Source organism: Marmota monax, unplaced genomic scaffold, assembly GCF_021218885.2.
Source record: "Marmota monax isolate L192 unplaced genomic scaffold, Marmota_monax_Labrador192_F-V1.1 WCK01_AAM20220418_F8-fsc00023, whole genome shotgun sequence".
Lineage (NCBI taxonomy): Eukaryota > Metazoa > Chordata > Mammalia > Rodentia > Sciuridae > Marmota > Marmota monax.
Genome location: NW_026692907.1, coordinates 18956109 through 18975463, shown reverse-complemented (window position 1 = coordinate 18975463; position 19355 = coordinate 18956109). Strand labels below are relative to the sequence as shown.

Here is a 19355-nt window from a genome sequence, read left to right as displayed (position 1 = left end):
TTAACCCAAGGATGAGAGCACAGGCTTGGATAGGCATATTCAGACTAATGAATTAGGAAAAGAGGTCTATGTGGTCTGAAGGGTGTGGAGGAAATCCTATAGTTTTCTTTCTTTTCTCTCATCATTTTATCCCAGGTTAGAGTCTGACAAGTACAATAATGATAGAAGCTAAAATTCCAAGAGAAACTTCATATTTCTAACAAGAAGAACAAGAAAAGGGGTCCTTAAGACAAGAGTATAAGAGCAATGAAAGAGCCAAAGAACGGGGTTCCCTAATTCTATGTATGAACCCATGCAAAGTTCAGTCCTTCGTTCACACCTGAACTGAGCATGTGCAAGACAGACCAAAATATCATAGCAAAAGATCTTTGAACAGAACTGTAATTTAAACTATTGTCGAAGGACCAAAAGAATCCCTGAGTATAATATGTGTAGGATAGGCTCAAAGCAGCATAGTAAAGCCCTTGAGAAGGCAAATGACATGAAATCAGTACTCAGAGAGGGTGAGATTGAATTTGTGATCTGAACCACACTGAATTGGCTACTAAAACAAAATACAAAAAAAATCATTAGCATTCTCCAAGACTTTAAACAGGATCCAAAGACTATGTAATATAATATTCAAAATGTTCAGGATAAAACCCACTATAAGCCAAAGTAAAAAGATTGGGAAAATGTGATCAACTCTTATGGGATAACAGCTGACAACTCTAAAACAACCAAGATGTTATAATTACCAAAGATGTTAAAGCAAATACTAAAGCTAAAAACTAGTTAATTTCTCTTCTAGATAAGTGCCATATTCTATAAACCTTCTTGTATTTAAGTTCTAGAATCCATGCCTAAGAATGCTCATACCAGTGTTTGCAATGACAGAACATGGAAAAAGGCATAAGCTGTCACCAAAAGTAATACTGCAATAATACATAAGTGAAATAAAGGAACTACACAACTACATACTACAAGCAACTATCTATGTGAATAGATAGGATGAATTTATAAACATAATGTTGAATGTAATAAAATTACATAACAATAAACATTATATAGCTCACTATCAAATTAAATACACACACACACATATATATATATATATATATATATATATTCATTTTTAAAAAGCGAGAGAGTAAACTTAAAATACAAGATATCGTTCTATCTGGAAAGAGAATGCGATGGAACCAGAAAAGATGCTGGTAAATTTAAAAACATCTGGCAATATCCTAGTTCTAAAATTACTGGTTGATTCCCTTGTGTATACTGCTTATGCTAAACCTACTTAGGTAACCAAAAAGTAGGCTTCTAAATGAAAACCCACATGCATAAAGAAAAAAACAGGTTCTGTCCTTCGTTAAAATAAACTCCAGAAACTTTAACAACCCACTTCACCTCACGCCAAAACAAAGACTAGGTAATGTGCGTTTCCACGCCCCTGTACAGATCACAATCACTTCCGTCTCCGCTTCCCATAGCCCCGCCCACCTAGGCGGAAGTTCCTTTCTTCTGGGTCCTCCCGCCTGTAGGGGGCTCTCCGAAGCTTCTAGTGCCACGAAGGCCTCCTGCCTGGGCTGTCCCAACGGTGCCTGTAAATTTAGCTCTAGAAAAGCTCTTTGCGTTTTAACTTTTCAGCCAGGAAACAATTGCACAGGAATTTTGATCTGTATAATATCGTTCAAACTCAATCTCGGCTGAATACCCTCATCAGCAAATCCTAACGCAGTGGAGGGCCGGAGTCCGGCCCCGTGGGGACAGCCCAGAGATGCCGAAAGTCCCTGGCCCGCTTCCTCCTGTGAAGACGTAGCTGCGGGTGGCTGTGGTGGTGGCGTCCAAGATGTCGACCAAGAATTTCCGAGTCAGTGACGGGGACTGGATTTGCCCCGACAAAAAGTGAGTTCATGAAGGGACCCGAATTGGGGCCGTACTTATCAGTGAACGCTTTTTTCAGGTCGATTCGGCAATTGCTGTTCCACGAGTTCCTCCCGCTCCTTAAGCCGGGTTAAGGCGGCGAATCGCCGGCTCCCAGGCGGAAAGGAGGCTCCCAGTCCCTTTCTGAGGAATGTCTTTCGGGGACCTTTTGTTTTGGGTTTGTCACCAGCGTTTCTTCGACATTATCTTTCCAAGGTGGTCCCTTTGCATTGCGAGATCACTTACTCATTCGTCTCTGTACCCCACCCCCTCCCCGGCCAGGTTTCAGAGATAAGGACATTTCCCCGGTCGTGGCCAGCTCGGTGTTGGATCTCCCCCACGTGACTTTTTCGTGCAGAACTTTATTCTTGTTTGCCGAAAACGTCGCTTTCTTGCTCTCGTCGTTTGCTTCTTGTTTTCTGTATTTTTAATCGTACATTTTCCTTTATACCGTTTTCTCGACTCGATTTCTTTGGTTTGGGAAATTATCATCTTTTCTCTTCAGTTATCTTTAATTTTATGCAAGAATTCAGTTTTTTGTGTTTTTCGAGTAGAAAGGCCTGTATTTTTGCCTGCATCAGCCCTGAAAGACGCCTGACCACGTGTTTTAGTGACTCTGCTTTTTGACATTGTTGCTAAACCCAATGTGATCTATTGAATTGTTTTTAGGCGGATCTTATTGTAGGCACACAAATAGATGTTTCTACTTGGAGACTTCAAAAATATTTAATGCACATTTCATGTTTAAATAAAAATCTTGAATTTCTTCCAGTTACTAAGTTAGCCTTGGATAGTTCATGATAGTGAAGAGCAAAATCTGTTGGACAAACCAGTGTTTAATTCTAGTTTCGTTTTAGACCATCCAAAAAACTGGAGTAGAAATGCTTCCTTGTAGTGAATAGATGGAATAACTTGGTAGTGGATGTAGAAAATGAAATTCAGCATATACTCCTTAATTGGCAGCCATTAATAGTGGTTCAGTGTTAAGATCTGAAGAGACTGAAGTCTAACTCTGATATCAAGTAGAACAGAAAAATTATGTTAGGAATGGAGTTGTTATGTGTGGTAAGACATTGTAGAAAACTTCAAAACATATAGAGTAACAAATTTTGACCATTGTGATGTTGGTCACCTGTGAAATGACAACACCCTCAGATATTTGAGGTAGGACTTTTAAGAGTGAAATGCATACTTCTGTGCATTAAAATATATTTATAAAAAGAGACTATTCTACAGTATGTATAAATACAGGAAACTTTTACAGTGTTTAAAAACACCCCTCCCTTATCGTTTTTTTTTCCCCATTGGATTTTGTATTTCTTGTAAAACTTTTTGCAACATTGTAAATATCTTATTGTTTCCTGTACTAAGATTGTACTTTGGTGTTTTTGTTTAAATCCCCCTGATGTCTTCTCAGTAATTACTGAAGCAGAATAAAAATCTCACTTAAGCTTTGCAATGGGCTTTCATTGTAATGGTGTATGCTAATACAAAAATGCCAGGGCAGAAATCCCAAGTGATTTAACCAAGGTCACATAACTGGGTTTTGTTATCCTGTTTTTGTGACTCCCAAGTCACTTTTTCTACAGCTAAATTGTGATTTTATTATAATTAATGTTATTGACATGACAGATGCGAGTTCTGAAATCCACAACTTCTGGATAATGTCTTGAGGACACCTTAAACATTCACATGACTTAAATGATTTCTGTAAATGCTTTTTATTTTCAGATGTGGAAATGTAAACTTTGCTAGAAGAACCAGCTGTAATCGATGTGGTCGGGGTAAGTATTTAAAGAAGATTCTATTAACATTATATGTACAGATCGTTTCTGTATCTTCCCCAGATTAATATTGTGTTATTTTTCTATTTTCAGAGAAAACAACTGAAGCAAAAATGATGAAGGCTGGGGGTACTGAAATAGGAAAGACACTTGCAGAAAAGAGCCGAGGCCTATTTAGTGCTAATGACTGGCAGTGTAAAACGTATGTGTTTCAAATTATGGTTCACTCTTCCTGCCATTAATGCATCCAGTCACTCCCTTGTTAATATTACATACTTATTAATCACATTAACAAGTCAGTGTATCCTTTTAAATTGGAGGTCTTTTGGCTGTTAATCATTTCATCTTGTATAATAAAAGAAATTTTTAAATTTTTTTGCATTTTTAAAATGTAATATTTAAAAATAGTTATTACTATAATGGATTATATATACCAGTAAATAAATGTTTATTATTGAGAAAAAATTCAAAATGTTTTAGTTTTCTATCATTAATGGGAAATGCATCACAAAATTCATTTTGACTATTTAACAAAGTAATTTTAGAATCAGAAGTTGTCTTCCATCAAAAAAATTGTTTTTAATTAGGAAGGATTCTATTGTTAGTTTAAATTTAATTCTGTATTGATTTTCCTGGCTTCCATCTTTTTTTGCTGTGCAGATAAATCCTAGGTATATGGAAGAAGAGTGAATCAGTAAAGGGTCTCAGAGAAATACCAGGAATGAACTCAGGGGCACTTAACCACTGAGCCATATCCCCAGCCCCCCCCCCCCTTTTTTTTTTTAAGTTTTGAGACGGGGTCTCACTGTGTTGCTTAGTACCTTCCTAAGTTGCTGAGGTTGACTTTGAACTTACAATTCTGCTGCCTCAGCCTCCAAGCTGCTAGGATTATAGGCATATGCCACCATGCCTGGCTCACATAAATTTCTGATCCTGTAAAATTTAAATTTGTATTAAGAAATTTTCCTATAGCAGATTAAGTTACTGGATTTGGTAGGTTATGGAGTTCAGTGTTTAAACAGATTAGTAGAGGTGGAAGGGGAATATCAACAAATTAACATCCAAGAGTACGCCCCTAATCATCTTTGAGATGAATTCACAGACTAAAAAATTAGTGGAGCCTTTAATTCAAATTGATAGCACCCAACCCAGGGCTGCAGATTCTCTGTCGTTGACACTTTGTCATTTCACAACTAGTTTTTCTTCATGCTATGTAAATTTTTATTTACATTTTTAGTAAACCTTGCTTTATGCTAGTGATTTCATCTGAGTTTTTCTTTTAACGTTGTAGAATACTAATATTTTTCTAACCTTGTAGCATGACCTTCTGATTTAAATTTTTTTTATTTCTGTAGTTGCAGTAATGTAAATTGGGCCAGAAGATCAGAGTGTAACATGTGTAATACTCCGAAGTATGCTAAATTAGAAGAAAGAACAGGTAAGATACAACTGTACCAAATGATTTCTAAAGAAGCTAAAAGTTGAATTGACCAGTATATCACCTTTTTGAAAGATTACAGTAATAATTGAGGGTTCTGTCTCTTTTGCCCTAGTGGTTTTTTTTAACTGGGATTTTTTGTTTTCCCTTACAGAAAATTTTTTTTGTTTCATAATTTCACAGTTTATTAAAAAATATAGTGGTAGGGAGTCCTATCCCAACAAGAGGGGTCATTAGTATAGTTCTAGAAATGTTTTTCTACATTTTCCCTCACTGATTCAGATGTTTGTAAATTGGTAATTATAACAGTATTGTCTCCTATTCATGTAATTTTGTAGTACATCCAAAAAGGAGAAGGTTTTCCTCCAAACGTAGGTAATAATTCTTGAACTTGACTAAGAATACACTTTCCATAGTGTAGAACTGTCAAAATGCTCATAATTCTTCAGGGGTGGATCTCAGAAGACCACAGGTTGTTTGGATGGTGTTTGGTAATCCTTGGCTAACATAATAATTTACCATTGGCTCTGTTGCAGTGTCATAGTGAAACTTTATCACTCAATTTAGTTTTCCCATTATTAGCAACTCCCCCAAACACACTGTCTGTATACTTCTGATTTTATCACTCAACTACTTATGTATCACATAGTCAAGAGCTTCTACATATAATCTCTCAGATTTTTGAGTTAATAAATTACTTGCCTGTTTTTCTCTCTTATTTTGGACCACCTTCACAGTCTCAATTTCTGAGGATCAAGGTGATGATGAATCTTTTAGACCTATTAGAGCAAACATTTTTCTTTTATTCCCCTGCCCTTTTTTCAAGTTTATATTTTCACATCTGAGAACATTATGACCTAATGATCCTATATATTCATTTTCCACCTTCAGTTTTTACATCTTACTCAGCACATGGATTTTGTGATGATTAGGTAGATTAAACTCATAAGACTTCCCTTTTTTTTCCTTCTCTTGCCTATCAAAGTTAGTTTTTCTCCTTAGCATCTCTGGTTCTTCTGTCTTCTGCCTTTGCACTGCATGTTGGGATTCTTAAAGGTCCATTCTCTAGGCCTTTTCTGTTTTCTAGTAATTTTTCTTCACATTCCCAAGTTTTAAGTAACAATTGGCACACCATGGTACCCAAATTTATGTCTCCAACTCAAACTTCTTTGACCAATGTATTCAGCTGCTCATACAGCATTGCCATATAGATATTAGGTTTATGATATCCTAATTGAATGTGAAGAGGACCTGGTCCTCTTCCAGTGGTTTCTTTCTCATGATTTGTTCCACCCACCATAATTGTTACATAAGCCAGAACCCTAAATGTTCTCTTTACCCTAGATAGCTCCTTCATCTCACCCCTCTACCTTTTAAAAAGAAAAAGAAAAAAGCATTTTATATTACTACTGTTAGCAGAAATACCATTATGTCTTGTCATGGAAAAATAGCCACCTAGTAGTCTCTATATACATTTTGATCTATCTATATCATGGCTTCTTTCAAATTTTATTGTAGCAAAAATCTGTAGTTTGTGTTTTATACCTTCTTATTTTCCTTCCTTTCTCAGCTTTTTCATCATTCTGATATCGTAAACCATTTCCATTTCTCTTGTTTTTGCTGGCAACAGTTGAATATGCAAAATAGCTCATTTTCTTGCTCTTCAATTCCTCTTAGCTTATTTGAAATGAAACTGTCATTTCGAGATAAGAGAGCATTGGAACAGGATGTGAATTAAAAACAAACAAGCAAAAAGATGATACACTACCTCTGAAAGTTACTGTCTTAAGCATAATTCCATCATATTATTGTACAGTAATTAATCTCTTGTTTTGGAATTTACCATTATGTAGATTTTTGTCCACTTTTTTAAAAATTGAACTATTAATGATAACTGTATAAAAATAATGTTAATACACTGAAATTTATATTCTTTACAATTGTTTTTTTAACTTCTGAGGTGCTAAATTAACTGTTCAGAGAATAGAATCACAAAAAATTGTTAGAATAATCTTTGTGAAGTATATGTTATATTCATCCTCTTTTCTCTAAGACTTGTACTGTGAGCCTGCCTTTTTTTGGACAGGGTATTGTACTCAGGGGCACTTGACCACCTAGCTACATCCCCAGGCCTATTTTGTATTTTGTTTAGAAACAGGGACTCATTGAGTTGCTTAGGATCTTGGTTGCTTGCAGTCCTCCTGCTTCAGCACTCCTGGGATTACAGGAGTGCACCACGATGCCCAGCTTAAGCTTTCATTTGTGATTACTTATTTTATCTAAGCTCTGATATTATAAAATCTTATAAAGAAATGAAAAAAAAATGGCTGCCTTTGTATTTTGAAGCCTTCTAAAGAAACTAAAAGTTTTTAGATGATAACAGTATTTATCTTTGTTCATTGAAAAAATATTCATAAACCACTGTGCAGTGTACTGTGCTCACCTGTTGAGCAAAATAGACATTTGTGCCAAAGATTAAAAGTTCTCTTGAGAAAGTTGTGTTTAAGAAGTAAAAATGAGTTATTCAAATAAGGATGTGAGGAGAATTTACTCAAATAAGAATAGGTTTTGTGAGCTTGAGTGAATTGAACATATTGGATTAGCTCCTTGTTAGCTTCAGGAAACATTTTAGAAATCAGCAAGACCATGTAAGTCATAGTAAAGAGTTTATATTTCATTCCTCATAGGAAGTATCTAAAGGATATTTAAATAAGGGACTGAAAGGGTTACCGAATTTCAGTGTTGTTACTGATTTGTGGAGAGAGAATTGCACTGGGAAAGTGTCAAGAACCAGAAGTGAGGGCTCGAGATATAGCTCAGTTGGTAGAGTGCTTCCCTTGCCATCATAAGGCCCTGGGTTCAATCCCCAGCAGCACAAAAAAAAAAAAAAAGAAGAAGAAGCAAGAGTTTTTGAATATATTACCTGTAGAGTACTAAATCAACAAAATGAAAGAAAGTATGTCACCATTTTTCCAACTCATCTATTACTTGGTAAAAATGACATGCCCAAGTGTTTTTATGATATGGAGCTATTGTGTTTCCCTTGTGCAGGGAAAGAGTTCATGAGTCAGATTTTTCATACAATTAAAACAATATACCTTATCTATGTTGTCAACAGACTAGTTTCTTTTTCTGAGACTTGTATGAGAGAATGAGAAGATAGCATGGTATTTGCTGTGATATTCATTGTAAAACAAAATTACCTACATGAGTTAAATTAATCTTACTGTAATTTAATCTTCAGCTTTCTACATATTTGCCAAATTTTCACTTTTATAATACTAAAGGTGAACAGAGAACTCCACTAGAAGCCTAACTCCTTGGTTTTAAATAGGATTGTTTTTAATATTTTTACATGCTTCCATATATGAATTATCCTGTCCATTTGAACAAGGACTTATTTGCACTGATGACAATTATATTGTAATATCAAACTTGTTCAATTGCTCTATTTTTCTTCTATAAATTTTTGCCTATCTAGATCATGTGGTTTTTAAGAAGAGTTTCATCTTTCCTAACTTTTTATTGATATAAAGTATAATGAAAAAAAGAGACGCTGTATTGATGTTATTTTCTTTCAGAAAGTAAAACTTGGAAGTGTCTTTTTTTCTTTAATGGCCACAACTGATAAATTTAAAGTCATCTTTGTGGGCTCATGAAGTTCGTAAATCTGAGAATCATTGGCCTTGTGTACTGGTATTGTTGTGAAATACCTAACAAGTTAGATTGTGTTATTCTTTGTCATGAGGGAAGACTTATTCAAAATTTCTTATCTCACTTTTTCTAAAAGTAGCTCATTTCTTACTCTAGCTTGTTTTAAGCTTATGTCAAAATGTGCCAAGTAGTTGAATATCAAAATAGGGGTTTGCTAATCTTAATTACTTTATAATAGAATAGATTTAATTTGAAGCTTTACTAGTTATTTCAGAAACCTGAATAACTTTTAATTGTGAACTAAAAAGAATTATGTAGACAAAAATTAAACCAAAGCCATAGGGTGACCTTTATCATTTTATTGTATTTGCCTGTATAAATTAGGAATTTTCCAAGCTCTAGTTAGTGGATCACTACATTTTAGCTCAGCAGTATCAAAAGATTTAAGCTTTGTGGAACTGGTGGACAGTGATATTAAATCCTTGATTCTTATTGAAACGGAAATATAGCAGTTTGACTTTAAACTGAGTTATATCTAACTTTGAGACTGTTCTTTGTGGTTATTCTTAACTTGCTTTTAAAAGACTAATAATTTATATGGATAGGCAGCTGCCATTGATTGGAATTTCTTTTTCCTGTTTGGAAGTGATATGGGTATGTTTTTGTTACTTGAATTGTCAACAGTTTATGTGCTCTCTTTTTTAGGATACGGTGGTGGTTTTAATGAAAGAGAAAATGTTGAATATATAGAAAGAGAAGAATCTGATGGAGAATATGATGAAGTAAGCTGGATATGGTTGTGTGGTTTAAATACAAATTAGGAAAATATGTTATCTTCAGGAGAATGTTTTTAAATACAAGTTGAGTCTTTTCCAGCAATTTATGTGTTGGTGAGGATGTGGGGGAAAAGGCATACTCACACATGGCTGGTGGGACTGCAAATTGGTGCAGCCAATATGGAAAGCAGTATGGTGATTCCTTGGAACTGGGATTGTAACCACCATTTGACCCAGCTATCCCTCTCCTTGGTCTATACCCAAAGGACTTAAAAACAGCATACTACAGGGACACAGCCATATAAATGTTTATAGCAGCACAGTTCACAATAGCTAAACTGGAACCAACCTAGATGCCCTTCAGTAGATGAATAGATTAAAAAAAAAAAAGTGGCATATATACACAATGGAACATTATTCAGCAATAAAAGAGAATAAAATCATGGCATTTGCAGGTAAATGGATTTTTTTGCCAATCCCCAAAAAACAAATGCCAAATGTTTTCTCTGATAGAAGGATGCTGATTGGTAATGGGTTTGGAAGGGGAAGCATGGGAGGAATAGACAAACTCTAGATAGGACAGAGGGGTGGAAGGGATGGGAGGGGGGGCAGGGCTTACGGTGATGGTGGAATGTGATGGGTATCATTATCCAAAGTACATGAATTGGAGTGAATATATACTTTGTATACATCCAGAGGTATGAAAAGTTGTGTTCTATATGTGTAATGTGAATTATAACTCATTCTGTCATTTATAAGATATAAATATTATATATATATAAAGATAATTTTTAAAAAAACATTAATGCACTTTCAGTGCACTGAAATATTTTGAAACTCTTTTTCTCTAGTTTGGACGTAAAAAGAAAAAATACAGAGGAAAGGCAGTTGGTCCTGCCTCTATATTAAAGGAAGTCGAAGATAAAGAATCAGAGGGAGAAGAAGAGGATGAGGATGAAGATCTTTCTAAATATAAGTTAGATGAGGTAAATAATTTCCATGTCCTATTTTCCATTTGTCTTATTTGAACTATTACATAAACAGGAATGCATTTTGACAATCTTGGGGCCTTGACAAAGATATAGTCTCATAAAGGTTTTAGTTTCTACTCTGCCACACAGTTTTTGTTTTTTAAGATAAAATAGTGACCAAGAAAGAACCACCCCTCTCTTATTAAATTCTAGAGAAGAGCAGATGTAAATGACCAAGATACTAATAAAGCTATGAAGACACATGATACGATCACATTAAGAAGACTACTTTGGTTTCAGGGGTGATTTATGAGAAGGTAAAATTTGAGCTGAGACTTAAATGATATGAGGGAGCCAGTAAAAAGAGGTGGGATGAGAGCAGATTCAGAACAGCAGATAGTTTCTGTTGAGTAGAAAACAAACCAGACATTAAAAATTCATATGTAGACCACTGTTCTTAGAATAGAAAGAATTATGAAGACAGCACGTGCTTCATTCTGATATTCTGTGGGGCCAGATGGTAAGTTTTAGTTTGGCTGTTTGGTCCAGATTCGGGGTACTTTGAAGGCTGATCATAAGAGGTCCTAGAATGCAAGTGTTCCAGAAACAAATGAGTTGTGTTTATCTGACCTGTTCTTCAGGATGAGAAGTGTTAATATATTGAGATATTGAAGTACCAATGTACTTCAAGAATTAGACTAGCTGAGAGTTACTGTGATATTCTACAGAAAAAAGGATCTAAGTTCTGACCTAAAGACTAAGGGTACTAGACTCTGGGACTTTTGTTTATGAAGTAGAATTGAATGTTTTTCATAACTAACATGGTAATATATTGTGATAGAAAAAGAGGAAATGAGTATAACTTCCAGGTTTACACCTATCTAGCCTATCTGATTAGCTGAATGAGAAATAGAATAGGTATATTTCAGAATTTGAGAATGAATTTACTTTGAGATTCAAGTGCTTATATCCATATGCAGATGTCCAGGATGTGAACCTATTCATTTTTCCTAGTAGGTAGCATTAATATCTAAATGTCTAAATATAAATGAATTTTTGTTAGGATGAGGATGAAGATGATGCTGATCTCTCAAAATATAATCTTGATGCCAGTGAAGAAGAAGATAGTAATAAAAAGAAATCTAATAGACGAAGTCGCTCAAAGTCTCGATCTTCACATTCACGATCTTCATCACGCTCATCCTCCCCCTCAAGTTCAAGGTCTAGGTCCAGGTAAACGGGTACAGGTCAAGGGTAACACCAGTCAAAATGTCAGTATCTAACTTCTTTATTTATAAATTTCAATTTCTTTTTAATTAAATAAGCTTTTTATTTAAAAGATCGTTCAAGTCACCTTTTAAAATACTTTTTACCCTGGTGCCATGTAGATGCATACTGTCTACTGTTTTAAGAAATGCGAAATCTTTAATATGAAACCTTTAATGTTTTAGCATTCTGACTTTTTAAAATAAACTTAAAAATTCAACTAAATTATGACATACAGTGATATTTAAATATCTAAATAGCTTACATTTAGAAATGTTTAGGTTCAGTGAAGGGTTATTATTTCAGGATATTAAAGGTTAGTATAGAGAGTATTCTGAGCATTGAAATCATAGTTACACAATTTTTGGTAATCTTTTGATATCAGTATTCTGCATAAAGAACAAGATCCGCCGTATTAGTTCAGTGACTTACTGTTTATCACTTGGTTGTCCAGGAATAAAGTAGAGGATTCAGTTGGTGTTGTACTTAAATATTCTTTTGTTTGGTAGTGTAAAATGCATATTCTGTAATTATAGTTCGCAATAAAAATAAAACTTTGGCTGAGAAAAAGAAGTGCTTTAAATAAACAGCATTCTTTTGAAAAAAATTCTATTCACAGTTAAGTAATACTGTGGACAATGAATTTTAATCGTATTTAGGAATGAAGTATTAGCTAACAAGTTCTTAATAGTTACCTATTTATTTAATACTATAAAGCTTAGTAGCATAAAATAAGTGATTATAAAGTAATTTTGAAATAAAATATAGTAGTCTGTTATTTACAACTTTAAGAATTCAGATGTACCATATTTTCTTTTGTGTCATTTTTCAGTATTGTAAATAACAATGGCAGGATTGTTATGAATTTTTCTTTTAATTCTCTAAACGGAGTAAGTAGAAAAACAGGAATCAAAATATGTATATTCCAACATTTAAAGCTTCATGCTAGCTAGGCTACAAAGAAATAGGAGTTTCATAAATAATAGTGGTAGGAACATTCTCGAAATTAAATACATATTGTAACATTCTATTTTCCTGGATATATTAGTCCTGGGTGGCTTCTAATAAATTATTTGTGAGCATAAAAGTATTTGTCGTTTTTCTAGTAATATGGTGGTGCTTTGTGTTTACAACCTAGTGGTTTTAGTGCAACTTTATCAGGTTTGAAAAGTGATAGTTAATTTTTTAAGTAATATTTTTTATTAAAACCAAAAATTTTGGAAATCTTAATTTCATATATTTATGTTTTATATGAAAATGAACTCTAATGTATGTCTTTCTTTCAGTGTTCATATCACAGAGATCAATTAAGTGGTCCTGGAAAAAAAAAAATGCTTCCATGTTGTTCCAGGTCCCGTTCAAGAAGTTCTTCCAGTTCGCAGTCAAGATCTCGTTCCAGTTCCAGAGAACGTTCGAGATCTCGTGGGTCGAAATCAAGGTGAATGAGGTAGCATCTCTCTGTACAACAGAGAGAAAAATATTTAAAGGCTGCAGAAGGTGTTGCTGCTTTTCTCTCTTATTTTGCTTCTACTTGTTAATTTTATTTTAGCATTAGAAACTAATGCACTTGCCTTGGCTTAATTTTCTTACCATGAAATGTTTCCATTGCCAGCCATGTGCCAAGACATTCCCATGATTGAATTAAGGTGGCTGTTTCCCATTATTGCAGAGTTTGTTATTTTTGTCCTAAGATTTAATAAAGTAGGAAGATGAAGTCAAATCTTATCATCACACCACTACTAGTATTTGATTTCCTTTGCAGTAGTGTTCAAATAAAATTAATATGCAAAAGAAAAGTTTGTTATTAAAAGGAAGAAAAATAATCTTGTCTCAAAACAGGATTTGTTTTGCAAGGCAAATATTTATAGAAAAAGCTTTGCCATTTGTCAGATAAAGTTTCTACAGAGTACTGTGTACATTTTTTTTATTTCTAATTTTAAATAGTATTATAAACAGTATTGTTAGAACAGACACCTGTCTTAAAACTAACTCAGGTAGTATGATTAGTTAGTTTAGGCAGGATGAAGTCTTAAGTAAGCATTGCTATGAACTTTCAAGTTGCATTTGGTCAAACCTGTAGAGAGAGCAGTCTGTAGGAGCTCTCTTGAAAGGTTTTTCTGTACTGGATAAAATACACTACCTTTGTTTTTACTAAAGGCATTTAAGGTAAATAAGAAAACTGCTGAAATCCCACTGAAGTTTAATAATGGCTATTTTGGTAAACATAATTAATTGGTGTTAGTTTGAGTCAGATCTTGTAGTTCAAATGAAGTTAATCGTTAAAGAGAAAAGAATAACATGCACACTTGTATAGAGCACCCCCCCCCAAAAAAAAGTAAATGCATTTTCTTATTATGTATTAGTATTCTAGTCCTTTATTTTAGTACTTAAGTGAATATCTGTAAATTTTGATATTCCCTTTGGGAAACACTATAAGATTTATAGAACAGCCTTTATATTCTATTTAAACATTATTCTTTGCTCGTAACTTTCCAAAGAATTCTCCTTTTGGGCTTTCTGGTTTTATTTTAAGCCCAAAGGTGAATTTTTTGGGAAGTTTGAGCTAAATTCCTTCAAACTATGTAAATGAAGAAAAAAGTTTTGCACTTAAATATTGTACGTTTACTTCTGCCTGAAACATGTGAATGTCAACACTTCATATTTCATGAATAGTGGTACTTTCATAAATATATATTATAAATGTAAATCAAGTTTTAAAGTTACTCATTTTTATTTGGATTTTTAGCAGTTTACTACAATTACTGTTCGTTCTTGTTTCTGTACCATATTTCTCATATAGCAGCTTAACTTATGAGTTGCTTAATTCCATAAAGAATTGTTTTGTTTGTTTTCCTTGGGAATTTGTACTTAGCATACATACTCTCTCCCCGCATGGAAGAGTGTAATTTCTAAACATGTCACACAGTTGCAGTTATCTGCTAAATTTACTATTTTTATATGTTTTAAATTAAAAATCTTATGTAGAAAAAAGTTAAATTCTTTATTAATACTATAATGCTGGTTTTAATTACAAGTAATGAGTATGTGGGCTTTTAAAGAGAGATGAAATTAAAATAACTAATATTTAAATAGAGTATTTTCATATTCATCCAGAAGTCTTCTGTTGAGTAAGCAGTAAGTATTCTTTCATATAAAATTTTCATAGTTGTTATAAATCCTGTTTATTTTTGGAAACTGAACAATCTTCTTCATTTCTTCTTTTAATGAAATGTTTGATTTGTTTCTCAACCAATGAAGATCCAGCTCCAGGTCCCACAGGGGCTCTTCTTCCCCACGAAAAAGATCTTATTCAAGTTCATCATCTTCTCCTGAGAGGAACAGAAAGAGAAGTCGTTCTAGATCTTCTTCACCTGGTGATCGCAAAAAAAGACGAACAAGATCACGGTCACCTGAAAGGTTTGGGTTTCTGTAGAAATAAGAATGGGTGTTCTTAAGTATATTTAATAGATAAGCTAGACTTCCTAGTCAGGGGTTAGATTCCCGTCTCCTTTGTTCCACCTTTAAATTATACTTTCCGTCTTTAAATTTTAAAAACATTACATTGTTTAGTCTTATACTTTGATCAAGTTGTTTAGAATATAGATCAAACTATTCTTAGATCATTTTGCTTAAATTTTTATTTCCCTGTATAATATTATAGCCAGCTCTCGGTTATTTTTTTTTTTTTAAAGATTGCAGTTCAGAGTTGTATGTTGAAATAATTTGTGGGTTGATTTTTTTGTAATTTATGATATTTTAAATTAAATTTTAGAACTGATAGGAATTCTAGGACATCTAATAAAATTAACTTTCAGATCATTAGGAATCTGTCTTTAAATATGTATAAATGCATTACCATAGCAAATTGTTTCATGCCCTTCATCTATAAGGAAGTTGTTCCTTATAGCTAATAAATTTTTCATCTTGCTGTCCAAAACCATACTTTTTTAGAAGAACCTTTACTGGGTTACTTGTCTTTTTGGTATTTTTAAAATTTGAAGAGTGCAATTATCTGTCAGCCTTTTCTGCAACAGGCTAAATTACTCAGTTTCATTTGCTCTTTTGGTTCTTAGTGTCTAATTATATAATCATTTAATGACTTCATTTGTATTCTTTGCTAATTTTCCATATCCTCTTAGCTTGTGAAAATAAGGATTATGTAAAGTCTGATTATATTTGGGTTCGATAGTAGGATTATCTCATTCCTAGATACATTCCTACTTGTACAGAATGCTTAGTTTTGCTTCTTCACATTTTAAAGTTTAGATACTAGATTACACACAATTAGTCTTAGTTCTGTGCATTTGTTTCTTTGTAAGAAAATTACTCTGTACTTGAGTGGAATTCCTTCTGTTGCTTTCTTACCACTTCTGCAAATTTTATCTTAGCCACATATAATCCCCCTAGTTTGTTGTCATCTAAACTTAATGAACATGTTCTCTATTCCATAAGCCAGGTGATTGGTGAAAACACTAAACAACCCTGAGCCCAGGGCCAACCCCTACGGAACACCACTACTTTACCCAGGTTGATATTGACTTATTCATATTAGCTGCATGAATATAACACTATAACTAATTGTACAATCATCTTGTGTGACCTCAATTTCCAAAATTTAATTATTTATGAATATATTTATTCCTACACAATTGGAAGCCTTGCTATATTGGTTTTACATATAGACTTATTACACTTTCTATAGTGTATCACAGAGATTGGTGTAGTCACACTTCATTAGCAAGTTTATAAGTCTATTGTACAATATCTGTTTATATGCATTTTTGCAAGGCTTCTCTTCATCACCTTAAATAATTGAGAGGTGGCTATATTTTGGAATAAGAAGATATTTCTCAATTATAGAGTTTTAAATTACGGTTATACCATTTCTAGGCTCACATCCAAAGTCTGTAAACACCAGATTATCTTATGTATGTAAGTTTACATATTAGTTTTTAATTATTCCTTTTTCTAGCATCAAGGTGTTTAAATTTTTTGTTGTTGTTGCTTTTACAATCTTAATGAATGCTAAAATACAGATCTAGTTTACTAGATTACCTGCTTTGTCCATTATGTCTTACAGGCGCCACAGGTCATCTTCTGGATCATCCCATTCTGGTTCCCGTTCAAGTTCAAAAAAGAAATAATGTATTAAAAATTACATCTTAAAAAAAAATATCCAGTACAGTGCATGAAGCATATTTTTTAAGAAGTTGATGTCTTACTTGGTCAGAAGTGCTAAATCTGCTAGTAGAGGTGCATGCCTTTATTGCTTTTCAGAATAATACAACTGTGTTTATTTGTGAAATTAAAAGTAAATTGCATTTTAAGCCATAATGTCCCAAAATAGATGGTCTATTATTCATTATTTACAACCATTTGCTTCATTTAAAACCATCTCAGCATAACAAAGTACCTTTGTTTCCTAATTTAAATACTTATTTCTAAATATATTCTGTCTGTTGGCTAAGACAGGATTAAGTAGGCTTGCCTGTACTTTGGGCATAGAGGCAAGAGTGGTAAACTCATTGGAAACAACCTTTTTAATGTTATTATTAACCTATATCAGAGTAATTCTTACCAGGACAAGTTTAAGTTGTAAAGCAGCCTACTGGAAACTTCTTTATTTGAAATTCGCTATGCTGAGGGTGCCTTAGAATCATTGTCTCTCTTTATGCAGCTTCACACCAGTTTTGCACCACCACATTTATGCAAAAGAATCTTGTGATTTGAAGAAGGAGAAAGGTGGTGTTCATTTCCTTTATGAACCATATTGGGGCAAGAAAGTCCAGTTCATCTGTTCTCTACTAATATGGTTGCCTGATTTTTTTTTTTTTAATCTCAAAATGTTTGTCTCAAAAGTTTAAGAGGCTTTGTGTGATATCCTTTAAAGATCCAGTAACAAATATGATAGGCTAAATCATAGTTAATGAGCAAATTAAAGAAAGCTTTTGAACTGTATATCCCTTTCAATGAAAGACCAACAGAGACATTGTGAATTCAAATATTTGCCTTGATGTTTAAGCACATTACATAAAATTTTCTTCTGGATAACAAGTGAGTGCTTATTTCTGCATGATATAAGCAAAATTTTATTTTTTTTCCTATTCACTTGAAATAACTTATGGCTTAAAATGCTCTTAGCGTTTTGTTTCTCAGAATTAAAATCTGGTCACTTGAGCTCTATTTGGTTTTCTGGTTTAAAAAAGGTTTCTCTTAACAGTGTCTTCAGTGACAATGCAAGGTAAGTATTAAAGGAAATCAAAAATTGTGCTTGGGGGCTTTTTGTTATGGGATACTGCTTTTGTTTTTGTTTCTGTTTTTGTTTTTTCTTTTTCCTTAACATTGTCTGCTGCAATTTAAATAAAATTTTAAACATTTTACGGTATTTAGTAGACAGACCAAACAAAATTACATTTGTTTTTATTTTAAAGTGAATGTTTTTCTCTTCAACCAATCTAAAAACAAAATACCTTATGTAGAAATATTTTCATAATATTTTTACTACAAGCTTTCCCATGTTTTTTATGTCTTAATTTTCCTTGCTACGTTTACTGTAGGTTGCACAAGAATTTTACTCTCTTGTAATTGTGCCTCAGACTTTTTGGAAGTCCACCTTCTAAATTGCCCAGATGATGATCTAGATTCTACATGTTACATTGGTTTATTCTTGTGCTCTCTTGTATTTAAAACTTTGGCTGTACTAAGCAAACGCAAGGTTATAAATTTAGCTAATAGGAGTTTACAGACAATTCAGATGATTATGATTTCTTGGTTTAACTGAGCTGTACTAGTTCATTTCATAAGGAAATGATGCTGTAGACAAATGTAAATAAAGTCTGTGAGTCAAGCATCAAGTGTGGTGTTTGTTAGAAATTTCAGATTTTTAAGCTATGATCTAATGTTTGTTTTTGTGGAAAAAGTTTCTTTTAATTTTTCAGTTTTTAAACTCTTTATATTCATGTTTTTATATGAGTGCTTGGTTTAAAAGAGATTGTTACAGCTTTATGTACTTGTGACTTTCAGAGAGCTCTCAAATTAGTTGAATACTTTCTGCCAGAACATTACACATCTTTATTACCTATGGTAAAACAAAACTTCAGTCTCCATGGGTCAAAAAAATGATCATGAGGATGTTTTGTTTTTAATGAATGGAAATAATTTGTCATCAGTTTGTGGGTTTCAACTAAAGAAGTGCTTGGGGATGTGATTTGAAAGCCTACAGTTAGGGAAGTTGAGTTAAATCAACCAAATTTTTATTTCTAGAATACCAAAAAAAAAAGGTGAATTAGAAGGTGAGAAGAAAAAAATGGAAATAGAAGACTTTCACTTCAATCCAAGATTTATCTTTTCAACTGAAGCACACCAGTATTTTTTTAGTATATTGGCCAACGGGCTGTGATTAACAATGATACCTGAACAACACTAGTTTAAGTTTCCATCTTACTCAGAGTAAGGACATTGTGCAGTTACCCCTTTATATTCTCAGAGAGGTGAGAGAGGACACAGGAGGCTTCAGGACACTCATGTTTATAGGGAGAGTCCCAGAGAGGGGTTTCACAGG

At 33.4% G+C, this 19355-nt stretch overlaps 1 protein-coding gene across 2 annotated transcripts; it reads left to right on the top strand.

The window, feature by feature from the left end:
• Positions 1 to 1527: 1527 nt before the first annotated feature.
• On the top strand, positions 1528 to 18641 carry Zranb2 (zinc finger RANBP2-type containing 2). 2 transcript variants are annotated; one of them, XM_046451009.2, is made up of 11 exons: positions 1530 to 1887; positions 3637 to 3689; positions 3783 to 3891; positions 5045 to 5127; positions 9487 to 9563; positions 10409 to 10543; positions 11592 to 11761; positions 13146 to 13232; positions 15053 to 15211; positions 16247 to 16321; positions 16875 to 18641. In XM_046451009.2, the coding sequence occupies exons 1-10, from the start codon at positions 1832 to 1834 to the stop codon at positions 16278 to 16280; spliced, it is 963 nt and encodes a 320-aa protein (XP_046306965.1). In that variant the 5' UTR covers positions 1530 to 1831; the 3' UTR covers positions 16281 to 16321; positions 16875 to 18641. The 2 variants fall into 2 exon arrangements, with proteins under 2 accessions (XP_058437574.1, XP_046306965.1); XM_058581591.1 differs by lacking the exons at positions 16247 to 16321; positions 16875 to 18641 and having other exon boundaries at positions 1528 to 1887; positions 13146 to 13241; positions 15053 to 15226.
• The last annotated feature ends 714 nt before the right edge of the window (positions 18642 to 19355 follow it).

Coding starts and splice junctions, on each gene's coding strand:
- Zranb2 (XM_046451009.2), top strand. CDS start 1,832: ATGTCGACCAAGAATTTCCGAGTCAGTGACGGGGACTGGATTTGCCCC. Junction 1,888..3,636: donor TGGATTTGCCCCGACAAAAA/GTGAGTTCATGA, acceptor TTTTATTTTCAG/ATGTGGAAATGTAAACTTTG. Junction 15,212..16,246: donor AGATCACGGTCACCTGAAAG/GTTTGGGTTTCT, acceptor CTATTCCATAAG/CCAGGTGATTGGTGAAAACA.